At 43.9% G+C, this 22,692-nt stretch overlaps 1 protein-coding gene across 1 annotated transcript in view; it reads right to left on the minus strand.

The window, feature by feature from the left end:
- Positions 1 to 3,545: 3,545 nt before the first annotated feature.
- LOC311233838 (solute carrier organic anion transporter family member 5A1-like) overlaps positions 3,546 to 22,692 on the minus strand; it is a 131,206-nt gene continuing 112,059 nt past the window's right edge. Inside the window, exons 8-9 of the mRNA XM_084320877.1 lie at positions 14,052 to 14,116; positions 3,546 to 10,768 (exon numbers count right to left, since the gene is read on the minus strand). Of these exons, the coding sequence (XP_084177003.1) occupies positions 10,266 to 10,768; positions 14,052 to 14,116 (568 nt within the window). The 3' untranslated portion in view covers positions 3,546 to 10,265. The remainder of the gene's footprint in view (positions 10,769 to 14,051; positions 14,117 to 22,692) is intronic.

Genomic DNA, 22,692 nt, shown 5'->3' on the forward strand with positions numbered 1-22,692 from the left:
AGGCGAGATGCAGAGACCTACACCCAAAATTGTATCACAAAAGACTGAAGCTCCAACAATTTGCATGTCAACCGAGAGACAGTGCAGAGCTGAGAGACAATCGATTGACCATTTGGAACAAATCTGCATCCAAATACCCACATGTAAATTTCTTCAGAGTGGGCACTTGGGAGACAAAGCAATGCAAATGCCTGCACTCGTGACCACAGACTTGGTGGACTCACCTGGCGGTGGATGGCAACAGAGAACCACTTAATTAACATGAATTAGACACAGGTGATGAATTTGCAGTTATGAAAGGCTACCATATTTCCCATACTAACAGAATAACTAACCAGTTGTTTTCATCTCTCTCTTTTCAAGAAGGCACACAAATTAGAGATATGATGTCTGAATAACACCAAACAAAGTAGAAGTGCCTGAGATGAAAGATCAATGATGAAAACAACTTAACATACTATCCCCTCCTTCTATTCTCTGCTTAACCACTAACTCCTTGCAATTTCAAGTACTTTCCATGACTGCAAATTATCAACCACCAAAATTGAAACACAAATTATCTAAAATGTACAAGATATCAACAACATTGATCATTTAGCTGACACTTTTATCCAAAGCGACTCACAGGTTCTGTACGACAGGACATCAGGCAGGGCACAACTCTATCAGCTGAGTAACAATGTTCATCAAAGTGTTGAGTGCCACAGTGTAGGTTAGTTTTATTAGTGTTGATTGCCACAGTGTAGGTTAGTTTTATTAGGTTGAGTGCCACAGTGTAGGTTAGTTTATTAGGATAAATGCATGACAATAAGGTTAGTTAGAGGTAGATTTTTATTCTTGGTGTATTAGAGGTTAAATTAATTAATACTACTTAGATAGACGAGACAATGAATGAGTATATTCCATGCAAAATACCTGGCTGCCTAGAGGTTTTTGTTGTGTGTTTTTCTCCATGCTTACAGAGCGGCGAGAAAATTGGAAAGAGAACCAGAGAGGTCACGACCCAAACACCGTTAAGGACAGGTTAGTACGAAGATGCATCAACTCAATGGTAAGTAAAATAAAGAACATGCATAATGGTATTACACAATAAATAAAAAAAAACTATGAATTGAATTAACCCTAAATGACTTTCTTCTTTAGCAGAAAGGTGTTGAATCATTTATGTGGAGGTTTTCTAAGGCAGTTTTCATCATCCTCAGATCATGAATTGGTGAGAGGACAGGACGAGTGAGACGACACATGACCTGAACCACGAACGACAGCATAGAATCACCAGGGACGCCGCCAAAGAGCTGCGGACACAACCAGAGACGACGACAACAACCGTGGGAGAACCACCAGCCCACACAACACAGACGTCCCCAAAGGAAGGGGAGCAGAGACAGAAAGGACGACATGCAGCCCCACCCCGGCACTGCAGACCACGGCAGACCAAACCCATCACCTGCAGATGGGAACCAAAGCCCCGACCATCAAGATGGATTCCCATGACAAGATTGTCATCCGTGTGAGAGAGAGCGTCCTACAGACAGGCCAATACACCAGCAAACCCTCGCCCCTCTGGTACCGCGATGACGGGGAGCGGGGGACCAACCACCACACAGCACGTTCAAGACCACCCTACCGCCATGCCTCAAGGCCTGATAAAGGTCAAGCGTGAGCACAGTGGCGGATGTGTGGTGGTGATGGAGAACAACGCAGGCTCCAGGAAAAGAGTCTGCAAGACCACTATAGTTGACTGCTACAGGTGACCCTTGACAGGGAATGAACGGCGACCAGTGAATATTCCCGACTGCATCGTCAAGAAGAGACACATCAGAGACCTGTGGACCAAGAGACTTCTGAACGCCACATTGTCCACATTATTATGTATTTATTTAAATTTTACTGTGTTACTGTATTACATCACATTTGAATTACTTAGGTTACAAAATTGTATTGTCAGACAAGAAAGAATCAGTTGTTTTATTCTCTCATAGAAGAGGACATGTAACGTTGTTTTGCACCTGTATGGTGAACCATTGATAGTATATGCACTAGAATTACATACAGAAGCGATGCATAAGACGTTTTATCTCCTCATTTATAGAGAAGAAATGGAGAAAATTGCCTGATTCTAAGTAAAGACCAACAAAACTGAGGCAATCACAGATGAAAGTGACACTCAAACTACAACTGGATCCTAAGTAATTTCATCAAGAATCATCATAAAATGTGCAAATATATATATATATATTTTTGAACAGTTTCCCATAATCAATCATGTTAGTTTTATTAACCACCAGGTTAACGGTTGTTAAAATGTTTTTGTACACATTAGCCTTATGTGTAAATCCTATTCCTAATAATTATGCACACGATTTTGTGTTTTCACCCTGTGCACTCTGACCACACAGAGACAGTGCATGTATTTAATTGGTTTATTACGATGCCTGTATGCACAACCATCACATTAGCTCCCCTGAGTCACGACATGAACGACTGAAGGTATGCCAAGATATTTGCACAGCTATAGCTTCTAATGATTATGTTAATTGTTGTTTGATATCAGAGTTGAGGACCACTCATTGATATAGGTATTTTGAGCGATTAATAAAAGAAAAGGGTGATATCTATTCCCACATCTCTGATATCAAAATAACACAGACCGCAGTCCAGCCGATCATGTCATGAATCATGTATATAAATAATACTAGTTTAAACTATTAGGCCAACCAACAGAACACATTGGCCAACATTTTCATTATTCCAGTCGATCATGTCATGAATCATGTATATAAATAATACTAGTTTAAACTATTAGGCCAACCAACAGAACACATTGGCCAACATTTTCATTATTTTAATTATTTTCTATTTTATTCATTATCTGATAACCGATGGATTACATCGGTCCCCACTTTTACCTGTTCCAAACAATCCTGGTATATTATACATTAATCTCACCCACATTATAAGAAAGAAAAGTGAGTATTGTGGTATAATATGTCCTCATGTAAATATGTTCCCCTTACCTGTGCCCCCCCCCCCTCTCTGTGGAATAAGACACCCCCCTCCCCTGTGTCCCCCAAACCTGTACCCCCTCCCCCCCATCTGACCTATCAAATGGGACCACCCCCCCCCCCTGTTACCTATATAGATCTCCTCTTGAGATCTATCCAGGTCTTCTTACCTGGGTAAATTCAGCTGATCACCTGGGGGGAAGCCCTCAGCCATTCTCTCTATGTATTCTATCTGTTTGGTTAATAAACCCTTGTTATTATCCAAGCCTCGGTTGACTGAGCACATTCTTCATCAGGATATCTACAAATATCCCACAGTATACACATCAAATCAACCAACCAACCACAACCTCCAGTAATACTACTTTATTCTTTTTTCACATTATTATTATTATTATTATATATATCTTTTTTTAAATCGACAGAAGTCAAGTATCCAAGGCATTTGTAAACTTGTGTGTCCACAAATAATCAAAATGTTTCTTCTCATCAGTGTGGTATTTAACCAGTCACAACTCTTTAAAATAAATACTGATAAAAAAAAGAAAAAATATAGAAGATAAACTCATAATCTATTCAACCTGACGTTCCATACTGATAAACCATCCAGGTCAAGGATTAACAAAAAAAAAAAAAAAAAATAATAATAATAAAATAAAATATTTATTTTATAGTCAGTCTCGAATTGATGGCTGGGCTGTATGTAGTATGACAGCAACAACTTTAAAGGTAAAAGAAGGACGGATCCTTCTTTTAAAAAAAAGGAAGTAATACAAGGACAACAAGAGGAAAAAAAAGGTTAACAGTTAAAAACCAACAATTGGTGGCAGAAGTTTGTGGGATTTCACAGAAAACATGCCTTCCGTGACGTTGCAAGATCTCGGACATTTAGACATCATATGAAAACTAGGATTACACATAAAAAAATATTTAATAAATACACCTGAATTTGCATACAGACACACCCCGCCAGCTCCTTATAAGGCCAGGGTCGTGTGCAAAACGGAAGCGAGAGGGTCAGCGTTGCATCTATGAAGTGCTGATCCTCATATTCAACAGGTAGCGTGGAAACGATTTGCGACGAATCAAAATTAGATTAGATTCAAATGTATTGTCATCATACAGCACACTATAGCTATAGTGGAATAGACTGTATTCGATATTTATACCATCTTGTTGAGCGCTCCTGGCCACCTGCCTCAGTGCACACACACACGCGTGTACTGTATAGCCTACGTGCATAATGAACGAACAGTAGGCTTATATTATTCTAATGACTTGTTTTATTAGGAGATCGCAGATACTGTATGCGCTTCCCTATAGTAGTAATGGCTCCCACAGTCGGGCGGACCAGACTCAGCGTGGCATGACCGCAGTCGTTTGAGGTTTCATAGTCAAGCGAACCACCGCGTACCAATTTCCTAAATTTCTCAAGCCAGTTTACTACATTTAATGCAGGTCAATGTCAACCAACACGCCAAGCATCCTTTTGTGTGACACCGGTGAGCGTTGCGGACCTCTGCGGAAGCCTTTACTACTATAGGGCAGCGCACAGTATCTGCGATCTCCTAATAAAAGTCATTAGAATAATATAAGCTTACTGTTCATTCATTATGCGCATAGGCTATACAGTGTGTGTGCTCGCTGAGGCACGTGGCCAGGAATATGGAATATTAATACAGTCTATTCCACTATAGCTATATCCACATGATTGGGTTTAGTTCTTATTTATTTATCCACTTTCATTTGCAGTGTTGGTGTAGTGTTTTTATTTATTTTCGGACATCACGATGTGTCGTTGAGGCATGACTTAAAAACAGAAATTTGTATCATACAAATATTGTCGTATTTATTATTATTTAATTCCAAGGATGTCTGTAGAATCGACGTGAATGCAATCACCATGATTCCTCCCAAGTAAAGAACACGGTGCAGACCAGTCTGTCCGACTTACAACTGCTCTTCAGTGCTCCTAAATCCTGCTCTTAGCTACGAGCAATCCCAGAGAAGGGACAGTTTGTGAATACCAAAATCGTCCAGAAAAAGTCTCAAGTGGAGCTACGATGAAATTTGCTCTTAACTTTTGTCTTAAGTCCATTGGTGAATGAGATCCATTGTCCTCCCAGAATCGGACTGTTCAACATTCAGCTCCAATCCTGAAGATAAAAAAATCGAACTGAACCCTTGCACTGAAGAACCATATAAGTCTGTTTTTAAATGTTTTGGACTGCCCATGTATTTGCAGTTGTAAAATCAATCCAAATCACTTTGAGTGTGAGTGGGATATATCACAAGAAACTACTAAAACTCTACTGTCTTTAACTATGAATAAACACAACACTCAAACAATCTTTAGATAATAAAGTTTGAAAACATTGTTTCTCTCAAAACGTCAAACAGACGTATATGGTTCTTCGTCTGAGCTACTCAATTAAGGATTACACACAAACAAAAAAACTAAAAGATTTTTGCGTCAATAGTATATTTTCATAACTGAATAAAATAAACTGTCCTCAGAGGAAGATTGGGTCACTGGAACAGAGCTTCCTAGAAGATGTTTGGCTGTGTTCTTCTATCTAGGTCACTGGAACAGAGCTTCCTAGGAGATGTTTGGCTGTGTTGTTCTGTGCAGGACCTACACTTAAGTGTAAAATTCACATTTACTGTATGTGTTTTACCAAGGTTACATTTTATTCACGAATGGTAAACGGACTGCATTTATATAGCACTTGTATCCAAAGTGTTTTTATAACTTCTGCCTCACATTCATTCACACATTCACACACCAACGGTTGGGGGCTCCCATCACACACTGCTCAAAGACACTTACACACTGCCGGGAGGAGCCGGAATCGAACCGGAAACCTTCTGATTACCAGATGACCGCTTATCGCCCCACAGCTTCAGAAACTTTGATTCATCGTGACATAAGGTTAGAATAATTATATAAATGTTTGCATGATCATTCTATGCAAAGAATAAAAAGACTATAGTCACATTTTCCTACCAACTTAGAAGGAACACAGTGACATAGCAGTTTATGGGTTAATAGGATTAATGTAGAACGCCCTCCCTCCAATCAGCACGCACGACTTCGTATTGGTTTGTGTAGAGCCATATGAAATCCGTTTTATTATTTTCCAAATTCCATTTTATTTTTTCCCAAATTCCATTTTTTCCGTTTTAATATTTCAGAATTCTGTATTTTGCCTTTTATGCTCATTTTACCATCAGAAATAGTGTCTAATAAGTGGGAATGAATAAATGTCCACTATTGAATAAGATATAACAGTCCATTTAATGTTTTTAAGTGCTTCAACTCAAATACAGTTCAATTTTACACAATATTTTTCAATTAATATTGTGACAAAATAAAAATACATATTTCAAGTGTAAACAATAGATACAGCTAGCTACTACTGACATTATCACAATGACAATGTCAGTAACCTAGCTATATCTATTATATTGTGATGAAATATAGTAATGCATAATTTAGGCACCTTTAGTTTCGTTTATTTCGTTTATAAAGGACAGTGTATAATGGCAATCGTTTGCATTAAACAAATGGATGAGTGCACCAGATTTAGCAAGAAGCTATCATTTCCATCTATAGTCCTATGTACTGTAACGTTTCATAGCTATTTAAGTTTATTTAGATTATAAAGGGCAGTGTATAATGACAATAGTTTGCATTAAACAAATGAATGGGTGCACTAGATTTAGCAAGAAGCTATCATTTCCATCTATAGTCCTATGTAATGTAACGTTTCATAGCTATTTAAGTTTATTTAGATTATAAAGGGCAGTGTATAATGACAATCGTTTGCATTAAACAAATTGATGGGTGCACCAGATTTAGCTAGAACTTCTAGAAGCTATCATTTCCATAGATAGTCCTATAACGTTACATAGCTATTTAAGTGTATTTAGTTTATAAAGGGCAGTCGTTTGCATTAAACAAATGGATGGGTGCACTAGATTTAGCTAGAAGCTAAACGTCCTAACGTTATAGCTATTTAATCACAATAGTGTCGCAAGTGTTTTTGCGGGTCCAGTCCACGGAACGTTGACAGAATTAGCAAAACACCTTATCACCGGAGGCATAAAAGTCATTAGGATACTGTTCTGCTCTGAATTGAGGGCTTATTGTGGAATTGTTTAGCTTCTTGACGAACAATCTGAACAATCTTCTGAAGCAGCCAGACGCTTGAGCACCGCGGCTGTGTTGTGTGTAACACGCTGTAGCGTCCCCGCCTCCCCGGTCGCGTGTGCACCAAACGTTCCACCCAAAAACGAAATTTCAGTCCAGATTAGGCCAAATTCTGCAATATTCCACGTTTTGCAGTTGATTCCATTTTTATTGGTTAATTCCGCGATTCCGTCCGCGATTCCGTGAACGCGGATTTCATATGGCTCTAGGTTTGTGGCTAATAAGAATCAGCATGGAACAGCATGGCTTGTGCCGAGAAAGGATTCTATTGATCAACAACATCTAAGAAATAGGGGGGGTTCCATCTAACTATCCTATTAAAACGGGTTCTATCTAACTATCCCATTAAAACAGGTTATATCCAACTATCCCATTAAAAAGGCAGAATATCAACTTCTCACATGTTACAATGTCGCTCTTAGAAGCAGGTATTTCACACTGGGGGACATTTATTTATTCTGAAATTGTATGTTTAGTGTGTCCGGTATCCCACGACAGTATTGGTATTGGTGCATCCGTGAATACAAAGCAAATGTAAGAACCTCGGCAGTCGTGATCATGGAAGCAACTGTAATACTGTCCCAACAGCACTTTAGAAATAACAGAGACTCCTGTTCAAACTGTCCTCCTCCTCGTCTAGAAGATGCAGCAATACCACAGCACCGATCATTACAGTTCCATCACTTTTACAATATAGACTTACACCATTTTGGACAAACATGAATCCATTCTTGGCCATGACAGAGACCTTATATACTTGCATCAAAAACACAAAAAAAACAAGTAGCTCAGGTGGCTCTCGTTATCGTTATCAGTGGGAGAATTTCTCCCGGGAGTGATACCCTGCGATACCCATAATCTCACACAAAAACTCCAAACAGTTTTGCACACATTCATTTAGTTCGACAGTTATTGAGAGTAAATGAGTTTGAATATGGTCACCAGTCAGTATTACAGCACCATGAAATGATGTACAGTAGATGAAAATAGCAATACCTTGTCTTATAGGAGACTGCTATCTTATCATTTAATTGAGTTGTAATTAACACCGTCCAACAACCATAGGCGGCTGGTCTATTAGGCCAGGCTAAGCAATGCCTACCCAGAATATTATGCTGGGAATTTTGAAATGTATATATAATATATGTGCGCAGGCTGCTGGCTATTGTGTGTCTTGTGCTGCAGCCCGCTGGCCGAGGTGTCAACGACGAAGGTGTCAGTCGGCTAGGTGACAGCGTTTAACATTCCAGGTACAGGCAGTAACCAATCACGCATAGGCTCAGGTTAAATAATGTAGCCAATCACATCATTCACATGATAATCCTGATCGCGCAGGCCGCGTAAAGCAAACATCTGTGTTCTGAATCTCCGCCCGCCGATCGTTTTGTAGCGAACACCAGCGCGCTATTTTGAGTAAAATTTCTCAAAGCAAAATGGATATACGGTATTTTCCCAAGGCATATAAACAAAGTAATTTAGAAGCTGCACCAGGCTGCCCCTGGACATAACTACGGATCACTGGAGGCTATATGTTGCTTTATCTTGGCATAGAGGGCTTGCTCTAAGAGGACATGATGAGAGTCCGAGTTCATCAAATCGTGGAAACTTTTTAGAGCTACTGTATGTACATTGTTTTCAAAGCATGATGAGATCTAAATTACGAAAGACGTTCCCTTCATTGCCGTCAGCACTGCAACTTGTAATTCAAGTTGTGAACGGTCTTTCTCAGCAATGAGGCACATCACATCCAAAACCAACAATGCGCCAGTCTGCTTCACATTGAAAGTGATCTCGCAGACAAAGTTAAAGCAGAAAAGATCATTGATGCCAAGAAAGACGAAACGTCACATTTTGCTGCATTAAGGTAAGACAATGGTTAATCTATTATTGGATGCCTTCATTTGAACACTTAATTTGCACTGTGTATTGACAAAAAAGGAAACATTTTGCTCGCTCCGCGCTATATAGCCTACCCTAATGTCGGGTTCACACGCCGCCTATGCCAACAACATGTCCCCAATGACATCACTGGTTAGCCATATTCAAACCCATTTACTCTCACTAACTTTCAATTGTCAATGCTATTCTTTCATGTGGGCCACTTAACAGATCTGGGTATGTGGCAATGTGTGGAACACATTGCGAAAGGAAACAAAAGCCATACTTGCAGGTTTGTGGCGCTAGCTGGGGGCAACAAAATACCTTGCATAGAAACAGGAATCTGCTAAAGCCCAGTGGAACCTGTTGTCCAGATGAGTTATTTTAACACAAAGAAATATAAAAGAAAAACTAAAAAACAACAACAATGTGATAGGTATTTTCTTCCTCACACAGCACCAAGCCATCGGTTTCCGTGTCAAACATGTATTGCAGTGCAACACATTTCTGCATTTTTCTTTGTTTCTTGTCCCACGACAAAGATGATAACGTGGTGAGATACAGCATGTTTATCAGGTACACAATCATACAATGATGTCCAAGTAAGTCCTTCTGAAGGAACATCTGCACTACGCACAGACACACACATACAGTATGAGGTAAAGGTAAAGGGGGTGGGTGGGGAGTTAGCTAAAGCTGAGGTATCAGTTCTGGTGGGAGTGTTGTTCTGTGTCACTGGAACAGCTTCCTAGAAGATGTTTGGCTGTTGTTGTTCTGTGCAGGACCTACAATTAACCCTTTCACTAACACACTACCAAAGAGTTAACCCTTTCACTGCGACAATACAGAAGGTTAACCCTTCCACTGCCACACGACAAAGGGTTAACCCCTTCTGATTTCTATACAAGGTGAGCCTGTGTGGGGGAAGGACGTCCAGTGCCTGACTGTGTGACCGTGTGTGTTTTTGGACGTGTGTGCACGTGAGGACTGTAGTGATGAAGGCACACAGAGGGCGGTCGAGTGGGCGGTTTAGAAGCTCCCTGCCTCCCTCCCCCATCCCAGCGAGAACTCAGACCCGGACCGGAACATGGTCCAGCGAGCGGGCGGGGGGAGGGGGGCTCAGACCCGGACCGGAACATGTTCCAGCGAGCGGGCGGGGGGAGGGGGGCTCAGACCCGGACCGGAACATGTTCCAGCGAGCGGGCGGGTGCAGGGGGCCCCTGCTGCACAGGGGGCGATATTGCTTCTTTCAACTGGTTCCCGGGGCAGCTCTGGGTGCTGACCCCCCGGTTGAGCGCCGGCGGGGGGTGCGTGGCCAGCGCGGCGGCGTGCGGCTCGCTGCGCGGGATGTTGACGGGGCAGGAACGCGTACGGGCGTGGCCCTTGTGGCCCCCCGGGTGGCAGGTGAGGAGGCTGCCCACGGTGTCGGTGGGCGACAGGTGGCGCTTCAGCCAGCGCTCCACCCGCTCCTCCTTGTACTTGAGGGAGTACCAGGTGAGGAAGATGAAGAAGAAGGCCACGCACTTCAGGCTGGCCGCCAGGCCGAAGTACACGAAGCGCAGGGAGGTGACGTCATACTCCCAGCAGGAGCCGTGGACCCCGCAGTCCTGCTGCCACAGCATGCAGGTGGTGTCAATCACTGCCCCGAAGTAGATGGGTGTAGGGATGTAGGCTGTGGGGGGTGGGGTGAGAGGGAGGGTGTGAGAGAGAGATGGGGGGGGGGGAGAGAGATAGAGGGGGAGATGGGGGGGGGGGGGGGGGAGAGAGGGGGGGGGGGGGGGGGAGGGAGAGAGTAAGAGAGAGTAGAGAAGGGTGTTGGTGTAGAAAGCCAGTCTGAAACAGTAGACTAGTAGATCCCACGTGCCTGACTTGGTTTCTATCTTCTACGGATTCAAAATAATTTCCGATTCATATTCAAGTTTTTCAGTCTTGTAACCTCAACCAATGCAGTCAGCACTCTAGAGCAGAGGTATTCAATTAAAATCCAGAGGTCCAGTTAGAGAAGAATTCCTTAACTTAGTGCTTTTAAAATAAAGTTATTATTATTAACACATTGAGTGCCAGCAGGGGGCGCACGATTTATCACTTGAATGCCTGATTTTCCGATATTTCATGATTTTCGCGGAGCTATTTCTATATTCTATATTATGGCTATGTGTCTAATACACCCGTCGCTTATCAATGACTTGCTTGCAGTCAACATGTACGAAACGGATTGTTTTTTCATCTGTACATTTCCGTTTGATACCATTTTGAAAAACGGACGTTTTTGGAAATTTCTAGAAAAAGATTCTGCAGGAATCGCCCTTTAGGGTAATACACACAACACGGTGTCATTTTCCGGCTGATTTATGAATCGTTTTCAAATAAACGCTAGATTATAGATAGTATATGTGTACTTATGCACGCTAGAGAAGCGGGCTGAAAAATCGATTATCTATGACCTGGTCAGCGCTAACGTCATATACACACATACACAAATAGGGGACACGTTGTGAAATGTGTGAAAAAAACATCCGATTACCCCAAGACTGGTAAAATAGATTCCTTACCTCATATCAGATGTTCTGCAAAAAGATTATTCCAATTCCTGATTGCCATTCTAAATATCGATCGCGTTTATTGATCCAATGATCCAACCTCGAAACACATATTCCACGCTGCTCTGAGGGTCCCCAATGAATGCAATCGTCTCTGGTTACATGCCTGAGGTAAAATGTGGAATCCGGGTTTTTTCCCCCCTATGCATTTCCATTGAGTCCAATCCAATGGGTGCATTACCATCCGGGAGACGATAAGGGGCGGTATTTGCCCTTTTCGAGGTCAGAGCCAGTCCCAATGATAACGTGAGGCTGAATTGATGAAAAATGAATGGATATCGCTAATAAAAGCAATAATGATTAAATAACGAGCTTTCTCGTTGTTGGCACTCAAAGTGCTAAGCAAAGGTCCAGAACATCATAATGACTAACTTTTTTTTAAATCCACTTTTTTCTCCTCTTTCTATTTTTTCTCCCATCCCAATTTCGCTGTGCCAATTCTCCCCTCCCCTGTCTTGAACGTTGCTCGCATATGCCCCCCACTGGCCGGTTTTAGGGAGGATAGAAGCCTTGCATCACGTGTCCCCTCCAATACACGAGGAGGCAGCCTGTCACATCTTTTCACCTGCCAGCGCGGACTCTCATTGGCGAGGTGTAACGTGTGGGAGGCTCACACTACTCCGCCATTTCCTGTCTCTGCTGTGTAGGCGTCCCCCAACCGACCTGTAGGAGTCGCTGTCCACAACGTCCAGATTACCACCCATCGACTTCCACCCGCTAACTCTGCCAATTGAGTTAGTATGACGGCCGGCCCAAGCCAGAGGCAACGCAGACAGCCGGATTCGAACCCGGTGTCTCTTGCGTTGGTGACAAGTGCAATGTCCGCTGCGCCACCCAGCCGCCCCATAATGACTAACTTGATGATTCAGAGCAACTGTCTAGCAGTTGTATCAATGTCTGTATGTAGTCAACAACTGAAATCAAATCAAATAACGAAAGTACAATTTAATAATATTTCAACAATATTTATTGCCAGTTGTTAACTAGGAAGTGAATGAATGTGTCAGGATTCTGGTGGATCCATCATATTGGGCTCTTAGGTCATTTATTTTCTGTGCCCTTAGTTCAGATTTGAGTGGGTATGTTTTATTAAAAGACGTGTGCTTTGACTCATGCCTCACATTCCCACTTTTAATAATCGCCAGTCTCAGAACATATGAGACAGTGGTTTTGAACTGCACGCCATGTGAAATAACTTTTCTCTTTTTAGAGCACGCCACGTGAAATTACTTTTCTCTATTTAGAGCACGCCATGTGAAATTACTTTTCTCTTTTTAGAGCATGCCACGTCAAATTACTTCTCTTTTTAGAGCACGCCACATGAAATTACTTCTCTTTTTAGAGCATGCCATGTGAAATTACTTTTCTCTTTTTAGAGGATGCCATGTGAAATTACTTTTCTCTTTTTAGAGCACACCATGTGAAATTACTTTTCTCTTTTTAGAGCACGCCATGTGAAATTACTTCTCTTTTTAGAGCACGCCATGTGAAATAACTTTTCTCTGACTGTTGTCACTCACTCTGTGTGTGTGTGCGTGTATCTCCCTGACTCGAGTCACAATGCGTATCTGAATACACAGATTTGATTGGCTGAGTAGCGTCACGTGAGATGACGCTACGACCTGGGACGCTAAACCAATGCCGTAAAGGCTAGAAAAGCTGCACTAGTAAAAAAGAAATAGAAATTCTCCATCAAAATGTATTCACCTATTGGTGACCTCTGCTCAAGAGGATAGACATTCAGCTCATTCTGTACCAACTATTAAACATATTAAGAATGTTAAGGACAGAGAAAACAGAAAAGCATTTCTCAATATTCCAGTATTCCAGATATGAGCTAAGATCCTGGTTAAAGTCTCCAAGGATTTTATATGCATATTGATCCTGATAAACACTATCCCTGTACACATGGGTAAAAATAATATTGCTGGGGATTATGATCTTATCCGGACTACGGTGAATGTTATATGGCATTAATTTGCATGCACCAACTCTAAGACGGAATACACTCGCATTCTGAATAAGGAATGTGTAATGTTCATATAAAAGGACCCTGGCTGTCAATGAGGGATATAAGGTATGCAAATAAGCCATATTAATTCATAAAATCCTCCCTGCACAGCAAACGCCAAGACCCATCAATCTTTTTTCTGACTTCAGTGATTCTATGTGGCAGAAGGTGGTCTCTGCTACATCTCTCCAAATCAATCAGCTCATTATTCAGGGAGGGCAGCCGACGTGATCTGATCTCACTCCTCAGTTCTAAACATAGCCCATCCATCTCCTCCTGACAGGAAGTACAGAACGGTTGTTGTGATGTCTGGGTGTCCGGTGCTGCATGGCCTTGCTACTCACCGAGGGTCCTGAGCAGAACAAACTGCATTCCCAGCGCAAAGGGCCTCTCCTGCTCTGCTACAGACCTGTAGTTACACCACACACACACACACCCACACGTCAATTCCCTTTCAATGATTAATTCACTTATATATAAAATAAATATAATATGGAGTTTCTGAGCACTAGTTGATAGAATCGAATCGAATAGATCTTTATTGTCATTGTTACAACGAAATTTAAAATGCAGCCCTAGGTGCTAGTAAAAATATAAAAACAGTCCTAAACACAGTATTAAATATAAAAACAGGAGTAAGGCATAAATAACATTAATATAAACAGGGGGGTGTAAAAGATAATTGCACTATCCCTTAATGTTGTGTGTGCGTGTGCGTGGGGGGATGAAATTGGCGCTTATAGAGCGCAGTAGGAGAAAGTGTGTATCACATGTTCTTACAGCACAAGCACACTACTAGCATAAGCGTGATGTAGAGCACAAAAAGAGTAGACTGGAGGCGTGAACATGCCCTTGTGCTTCAAATTGATTGGTCTATTATGACATTCATCCTGCCTCCAATAAAATTCTTGAATCAGAAACTGGTTCTTTGTTGAACTCTAAAGTGTCCTATATAATTCATAATGCAACAACGAGGAGTTAAAGCGCCATATATTCGGTGCAGGCCTCATGGCGACTGAGCTAAATAATTGGTTTATGGTCTGACCAAGTAACCGGTATATAAAAGGTATTACAGACATTTATAACTAGATCTTTAGATGCAAATAAGAAATCTATTCTGAAGAACGACTAATTTTACTGACCGGTATCACACCAGTATGGTCTGGCCCAACCCCTTAAAGGTGACATGCATTATAAATGTCTTTTTTCAGTGTCTAGCATTGTATTATAGTAATAGGAGTTAGTATCAATGTGTCTGTGTCTCTAAATAGCATATTGGCGGATTGCCGTCATTCAGGTCATTCATTTCCTGCTCCATTTAATCAGGTCGTTCTGATTTGACTTGCATGGTGACGTCACGTGGCGAGGATGGAGCGGATAGTGAGCCGCTTGGCTCTGTGGTTGTAGCGCACCAAACAGGGTTTGACAGAGAGCGAGCGAGAGAGAGAGAGAGAATCAGATAGACCCTTGTGACAGAGCACACATACACACACGCGCGTCGCGCTGTCGTCTCTCGGTCTGTCTCTCTCTCTCTCCCCCTCTCTATCTCTCTCTCTCGATTCGGGAGCATAACTAACGCCTCGTCTATAGCTGTAGCGTGCGGCACAGTGGAAGACTTCCTCAAACGGGAGAGGGAGAGAGAGAAAGAGAAGGGGACCTGCGTATCTCGCACGCAGCTGTGTTTACACAGTGCTCTCTCTCTCTCTCTCTGTCTGCCACTCGCAGACTGTGTGGATGACTGTCACTGAAAGTGCTTATGGGCGGAGCCCAGCCAATAACAGGCTGAAATCTTGAGGCTGGAAAATTATGCTTTTGAGTACTCCATTAGAAATATAAAACAATGATTTTTTTTTTTTTAAATAAACCTTACAGATGTCTTCCATAGACTCACAGGAATTGTGTAAAGTTGCCCAAATAGTGCTAGGAATAGCAATGCATGTCCCCTTTAATGCCTCAGAGGCAAGTTGCCCAAATAGTGCTAGGAATAGCAATGCATGTCCCCTTTAATGCCTCAGAGGCAAGTCGCTGGTTTCCTCCCTCCAACACACCTGTTCTATCCATGTCGCTATCCATCACTGCATTAATGTCAACCCCTACCACCAGACGGTAACCGTCCAGGTCAAGCAAGGTTTTAGTAAGCAGGTTGTAAGATCTTTTACATAGCACTAAGACTCCCTTTGATTTAGTAGCCGCAGAAGCAGATGCAATTGAGTGATACTTTTTTTGTTGTTGAAAAATTACGTACCACGAAGAAAGTGTGATTCCTGTACCATGGCAACATCCACATCCCTCCGACATAAAAGTTCTAGAATATTCTTATGTGGAATATTTAAACCGCATTGAATATTTACACCTGGAGGATTTGGCATTGAAAGATATACATTTCAGGTCAGACATATTTGAATATTACAAATCTAGAGTACAGTCAAATTGACGTGGCTTGGACCTCTAAAAATAAACCCCAAAACAAATAATAAATTAATAAAAAGAATGAAGGAAGGAGAAAGAAGAGAAAAACTTAATTCCTCCTCTTATGTGTGTAAAACTTGTTGATTTCTAGCATGCTACACATCACTCAGTCCTCCACTCTCTCCCGATCAAACACAGCATAAACTTTAAAACACTACTCCTCACCTTCAAAGCCCTCCACAGCCTGCCCCCCCCCTACCCGACTGATCTCCTTCTTCCCTACCGCCCCACCCGTTCCCTCCGGTCCTCCTCCACTGCCTCCCTCACTGTCCCGACATCCAAACTCAAAAACGTTGGTGATCGGGCCTTCTCTGGCACTGCACCCCGACTCTGGAACTCCCTCCCTCAGTCCATCAGACTCCCCTACACTCTCCACCTTCAAAGCTCGCCTCAAAATCCACCTGTTCTCCCTTGCCTTCAACCCCCCCCACCCATAACCCCCCCCCCTCCAACCCGATTGATGTCCATCTCCTGTCGCTCCGTCTTTTTGTGCTATCCATGCTGACTTCCCCTGATCCCACCATGGTCTCATGTTCCTTTTGTTTTTGTTTCTTTGTTTTTACTCTGGTCCCAACTACTGTCAGCGACTTCGGGTCATTGAGAAGAGCTATATAAAAAAAAATTAATTATTATTATTATGTTTGTATCTGGGAAATTCTCAGATACAGATATCAGCCTTGTTTTAGCCTGGTATCGGTCTTGTTTTAGCCTGGTATCTGCCTTGTTTTAGCCTGGTATCTGCCTTGTTTTAGCCTGGTATCAGCTTTGTTTTAGCCTGGTATTGGTCTTGGTTTAGCCTGGTATCTGTCTCATTTTAGCCTGGTATCAGCCTTGTTTTTAGCCTGGTATCGGTCTTGTTTTAGACTGGTATCGGTCTCGTTTTAGACTGGTATCGGTCTCGTTTTAGCCTGGTATCAGCCTTGTTTTAGCCTGGTATCAGCCTTGTTTAGCCTGCTATCGGTCTAGTTTTAGCCTGGTATCAGCCTCGTCTGAGTCTGGTATCTGCCTCGTCTTGGCCTGGTATCTGCCTTGTCTTGGCCTGGTATCTGCCTGGTCTTAGCCTGGTATCAAACCCATATCAGATAACAGTATTGGTGCATCACTACTACAGTGACATTCACCCCTTAACACATTGATTGCCAGCCATGCGGAGCGCTAAAAGCCTCTGTATGCCAGCGTCCACTTCAATGATAGAGCTCTCATATTTGCAAACGCATAAACTATGTCTTAAATTATGGCTGTGTGTCTAATCTGGCCGTCGCTTATCAATTACTTGTTTGCAGTCAACATTGTTTTTTTTTTTTTTTTTTTAAGTCGGTTCATTTACGTTTTATACCATTTTGAAAAAAGTTTTTTTTTTATCTACTTTTTCTCTTATTTTTCAATTTTTCTCCCATCCCAATTTCGTATCGTCCAATTCTACCCTCCCCTGTCTCGAACGCTGTTAGGCCATGCCTCCCACAAGCCGGCTGCAATGTGGACGAAGCCTTACATCACGCGTCCCCTCCGGTACTCGAGGAAGCAGCCGTCGCATCTTTTCACCTGCACAGCGCGATCTCTCAGCGTCAGGGGTCTGCGTTTGGAGGGCACGCCGCCCCCGTCGCTTCCTGATTCTGCTGGCAGGCGCACCAACCGACCTGTAGGAGTCGCTGTCCACAACGTCCGATCCCCACCCATCAAATTCCCACCCCCTAATACTGCCAATTGTATTAGTATGAACGACCAGCCAAGCTGATAGCAATACGGAGAGCTGGGCTCGAACCCAGCGTTTCCTGCATTGGTGGTGAGCGCCTTGCCCACTGCACCACCTAGCCGCCAACGCTCGTTTTTCAGGAAAATATTAACAACACTTTAATCGCCGTTGACGCTGGAACACGTCATTCCCCGCCATGCTTATTCTGCCGAAGACGCTGGACAGCGTCTTTGATATCAATATTTCAAAAATCTGTGATCGAAATCATATTTCTCCCCCGGAGACATGAGATGTACTGGTGAGCCCCTATCAACTCTCTAACGGTTCAAGAGCGCCATCTGGTGGCCGATCGGCGGATCGCCCAGGGAAGAAACAGGAAGTGGAAGCGGGTGCTCATTTCAATTTGGTCCGATCACTCGGTAATAGTCCCAGGACTCGAGCTGATCACGACGGATAGTGATCCGTTACCAATAACTCGATAAACAACATGATTTGGACGTATATACTATTATACAACCTGGAAATGGATCGTATATTTCGACATCCCATAATAGAAAAAGATTCTGTTCCACGCTCATCTCCCAACGGCGAGAGGAAGCTACGGTGAGTTTCAGCGTTATTTTGTAATGTCTTCTATACTAACTGCTCTAATGATCATATCACCCACACTAGATGAATGATATAACGTTGCCCACGGAATTATAAACGACCCCCCCCCCCATCCGGTCATCATCAGATCATACATAGTAACTTCTAGAAGTACGTCCATTTGACATTTTTTATCTCGCACAGATTCCTACCAAACTGTATTTGATCATCAATATAATGCATTTAGGGCTATAAATCAAGTTCTGGAGAAAGCTGCAGAAAACGATAAAAACATACTTATACTTTAGACCGTATTTTAGTATGAATATGTGAATGAAAAAGTATAACGTTGCTACACCCTGAACAATAGATATATGACGTTGAATGAGCCATAGTAATGTCAATTTAGCAATACAATTTTAAAAGTTATAGCCCTGCAAAGAAGGGGAACGTCTCCATGTTAAATAGGGCTGGCGAGGGATGGTAAATTATGAATTTAACCCCGGCGATCAAGTTGTTAAGATTCTGTGATAATCGCCCTTTACTGGAATATTCTGGAATACACAAAAAACTGAAATCTTTCTGCCTATTTATGAATCGTTTTCAAATAAACGCTAGATTATCGATAGTATATGTGTACTTATGCACGCTATAGAAGCGAGCTGAAAAATCGATTCTCTCATTTCCTGATCAGCACACACACGCACACACACACACAGGGCACACGTTGATATCTCTGTGAAAAAAGTTCTGATTATCCTAAGACTGGTAAAATAGATTCCTTACCTCAGATCAGATGTTCTCCAAAAAGATTATTCCAATTCCTGATCGCCATTCCAAATATCGATCGCGTTTAGTGATCCAACGCTGGGTACTGGAAATATGTATTCCACTGTGGGGGACAATAATGGACAATAGAATTCACATTCATATTCTGTCACCTCCATGTTCAATGTTATGCACAGGGTGTGGTTAGAGGGCATTGACGTTATGTAGTCACACGGGTTGACGTAATGACGTATTAGTTTGTATTAAGGAAGTGGGAAGTAAACATGAGACGTTACGTGTATTGCATCTAAACAACCGTCTGGCAGTCTGTTTGTTCCGCACTCCTACATTGGTGACTCTGACGATCGTTTTTGGACGCTTCCAAAGACTGGATTAAATTTTTTTAACAAGCAAACATGTCTGTGAACGCTGTAGCAGTGAAGCTACCGGAGTTCTGGGAGCAGCAGGCTGCTGTTTGGTTCGCGCAAACGGAGGCGCAGTTCGCTATACGGAGGATAACAGAGGATGATACAAAGTATTATTACGTGGTATCGGCGCTCGGCGGGGCTACCGCATCCAGAGTAGCACATCTGCTCGGGAATCCTCCGGAGGATAGTAAGTACGACACACTGAAAGACGTGCTGCTAGAAACTTTTGGTCAAACGGAGTCGGAGCGTGCACGTCAGCTACTGTCTTTGCCGGGCTTGGGCGATGCTAAACCATCGGAGCTAATGGATCGAATGTTGGCTTTACTACCAGGCAACCACAAGCCTTGTTTTATCTTTAAGGAGCTATTCCTGCAGCAACTACCATGGCAAGTGCGGTCGGCTTAGCTCATTCCCATGTGAACTCAGTGGTTCTAGCTCCTCAAGGCTGTCCAGTACCCTTACTGCCTCTGAGTTCTCGAGTATGTTGGCTGAGTTCCCAGTTCTTACCATGCCAACTTTTTCAGCAGCTACAGCTAAGCACGGTGTGGAACATTATATACCGACTGCAGGCCCGCCAGTACATGCCCGTGCACGGCGCCTGGATCCAGGTAAACTGGCTATTGCTAAAGCGGAGTTTGAGGCGATGGAGTGCCTCGGCATAGTGCGCCGGTCCAATAGCCCCTGGGCCTCGCCACTCCATATGGTGCCAAAGGCCGCCGGAGGTTGGCGCCCGTGTGGTGATTATCGCCGCCTGAATGATGCTACGACCCCTGACCGCTATCCTATACCACACATTCAGGACTTTTCATCTCGCCTTGCGGGGAAGGTCATATTTTCTAAAGTGGACCTGGTTCGTGGTTATCACCAGGTGCCGGTGCAGTCACAGGACATTTCCAAGACCGCGGTAATCACCCCTTTTGGGCTTTTTGAGTTCCTCCGCATGCCTTTTGGGCTCAAGAACGCTGCCCAAGCATTTCAGCGCCTCATGGACAGTGTGTTAAGGGACCTGCCTTTCCTGTTCATTTATTTAGATGACATCCTCATCGCCAGCTCCTCCAGGGCTGAACACATGGTTCACCTCCGCACACTTTTTGAGCGCCTGAGTCAGCATGGCTTGATTCTTAACCCAGCCAAGTGCCAGTTTGGACTGCGAATAATTGATTTCCTCGGGCACCGCATCACAAAGGATGGGGCAGTGCCTCTGCCATCGAAAGTGCAGGCTGTGAGCGAGTTTCCGCAGCCCTCCACCGTCCGGGCACTACAGGAATTTTTGGGTATGGTGAATTTTTATCATCGCTTTGTGCCTGGCGCAGCCCAGCTCATGCAGCCCCTCTACGAGGCACTCAAGGGCAAACCTGCTAAGCTCACTCTCACTTGGACAGAGGAGATGGAGGGAGCTTTTAAAAACACCAAGCAAGCCCTGGCTACAGCGGCCATGTTGGCGCACCCATTACCTGAGGCGCAGATCGCTCTCACAACCGACGCATCGGATTATGCTGTTGGGGCAGTGTATGAGCAGCTAGTCGATGGTCACTGGCAACCCCTTGCCTTTTTTAGTCGGCAGCTCAGAGCCAGTGAGCGCAATTACAGCACCTTTGACCGGGAGCTCCTCAGCCTCTATCTGGCGGTACGGCATTTCCGTTTCCTGTTGGAGGGCCGACCATTCACAGCATTTGTCGATCACAAACCGTTGACCTTTGCTATGGCCAAGGTCTCAGAGCCATGGTCCGCTCGCCAGCAACGCCAGTTGTCCTCCATCTCGGAGTTTACAACAGACATCCAACATGTGGCCGGGAAGGACAACCCTGTCGCCGACTGCCTCTCTCGTGCTATCATCAGTACGGTCCACCTCGGGATTGATTATGCACAGATGGCAGCCGATCAGCTTTCCGACAAGGACGTCCAGGCATGTAGGACCACCGATACAGGTCTTCAGTTGGTGGACATCTCTTTTAATGACACTGGTTCTACGCTCCTGTGTGACATCTCACTTGGGCAGCCTCGGCCTGTTGTCCCTGCCGCTTGGAGGAGGCGTGTTTTCGACGCCCTTCACTGCCTTTCTCACCCGGGCAGGAAACCATCTCAGCTGTTGGTGGCAGCCAAGTTCGTCTGGCACGGTCTTAAAAAGGATGTTCGGGATTGGGCTAATGCTTGTCTAGAGTGTCAACGGGCCAAGGTACACCGCCACACCAAGGCCCCACTAACCCCTTTCAATGTGCCTGAAAGGCGGTTTGATCATGTGCACATAGACTTGGTTGGGCCACTGCCACCATCACACGGTTGCACCCACCTCCTTACCATGATTGACAGGACAACCCGTTGGCCAGAGGCCGTGCCACCATCTTCAACTACATCTGCCGACATTGCACGAGCATTCATCGGCACCTGGGTTGCCCGTTTTGGTGCTCCATCGGATATAACCTCCGACCGGGGGCCTCAGTTTACATCGGAGCTCTGGAATGCTGTGGCCCAGGGTCTCGGGGTAAAGCTGCACCGTACAACGGCTTATCACCCTCAAGCCAATGGACTGTGCGAGAGGTTTCATAGGTCAATGAAGGCCGCATTCAGGGCCAGTCTTCGGGACAATGGGTGGGTTGACAGACTTCCGTGGGTCATGCTGGGCCCCCGATCAGCCCCTAAGGAAGATCTTCAGTCCTCGTCAGCCGAACTGGTTTATGGGCAGCCATTGCGAGTCCCCGGGGATTTCATGCCCAACACCACAACGCCTTGGTCTGCTGGCCAGCAACGGTCTGTTTTCCTGGACAATGCCAAGGTATTTAGGCCGGTGCCTACGTCACAGCACATTGTGCCCCAGGCTTATATTCCACCTGATCTCCATACAGCAAAGTACGTCTTTGTCCGCCATGATGCCCATCGGTCACCACTACGGCCACCTTATGAGGGGCCTTTTCGTGTTCTGGAGACAGGGGACAAGTCATTTGTAGTCGAAATAGGAGGGAAACCGGACCACATTTCAGTGGACCGTCTGAAACCGGCTCATGTGGACCTGGACTGTCCGGTTTCTGTAGCTCAGCCGCC

The sequence above is a fragment of the Notolepis coatsorum genome (genome assembly GCF_963971535.1).
Source record: "Notolepis coatsorum genome assembly, chromosome: 8".
Taxonomy (NCBI): Eukaryota; Metazoa; Chordata; class Actinopteri; order Aulopiformes; family Paralepididae; genus Notolepis; species Notolepis coatsorum.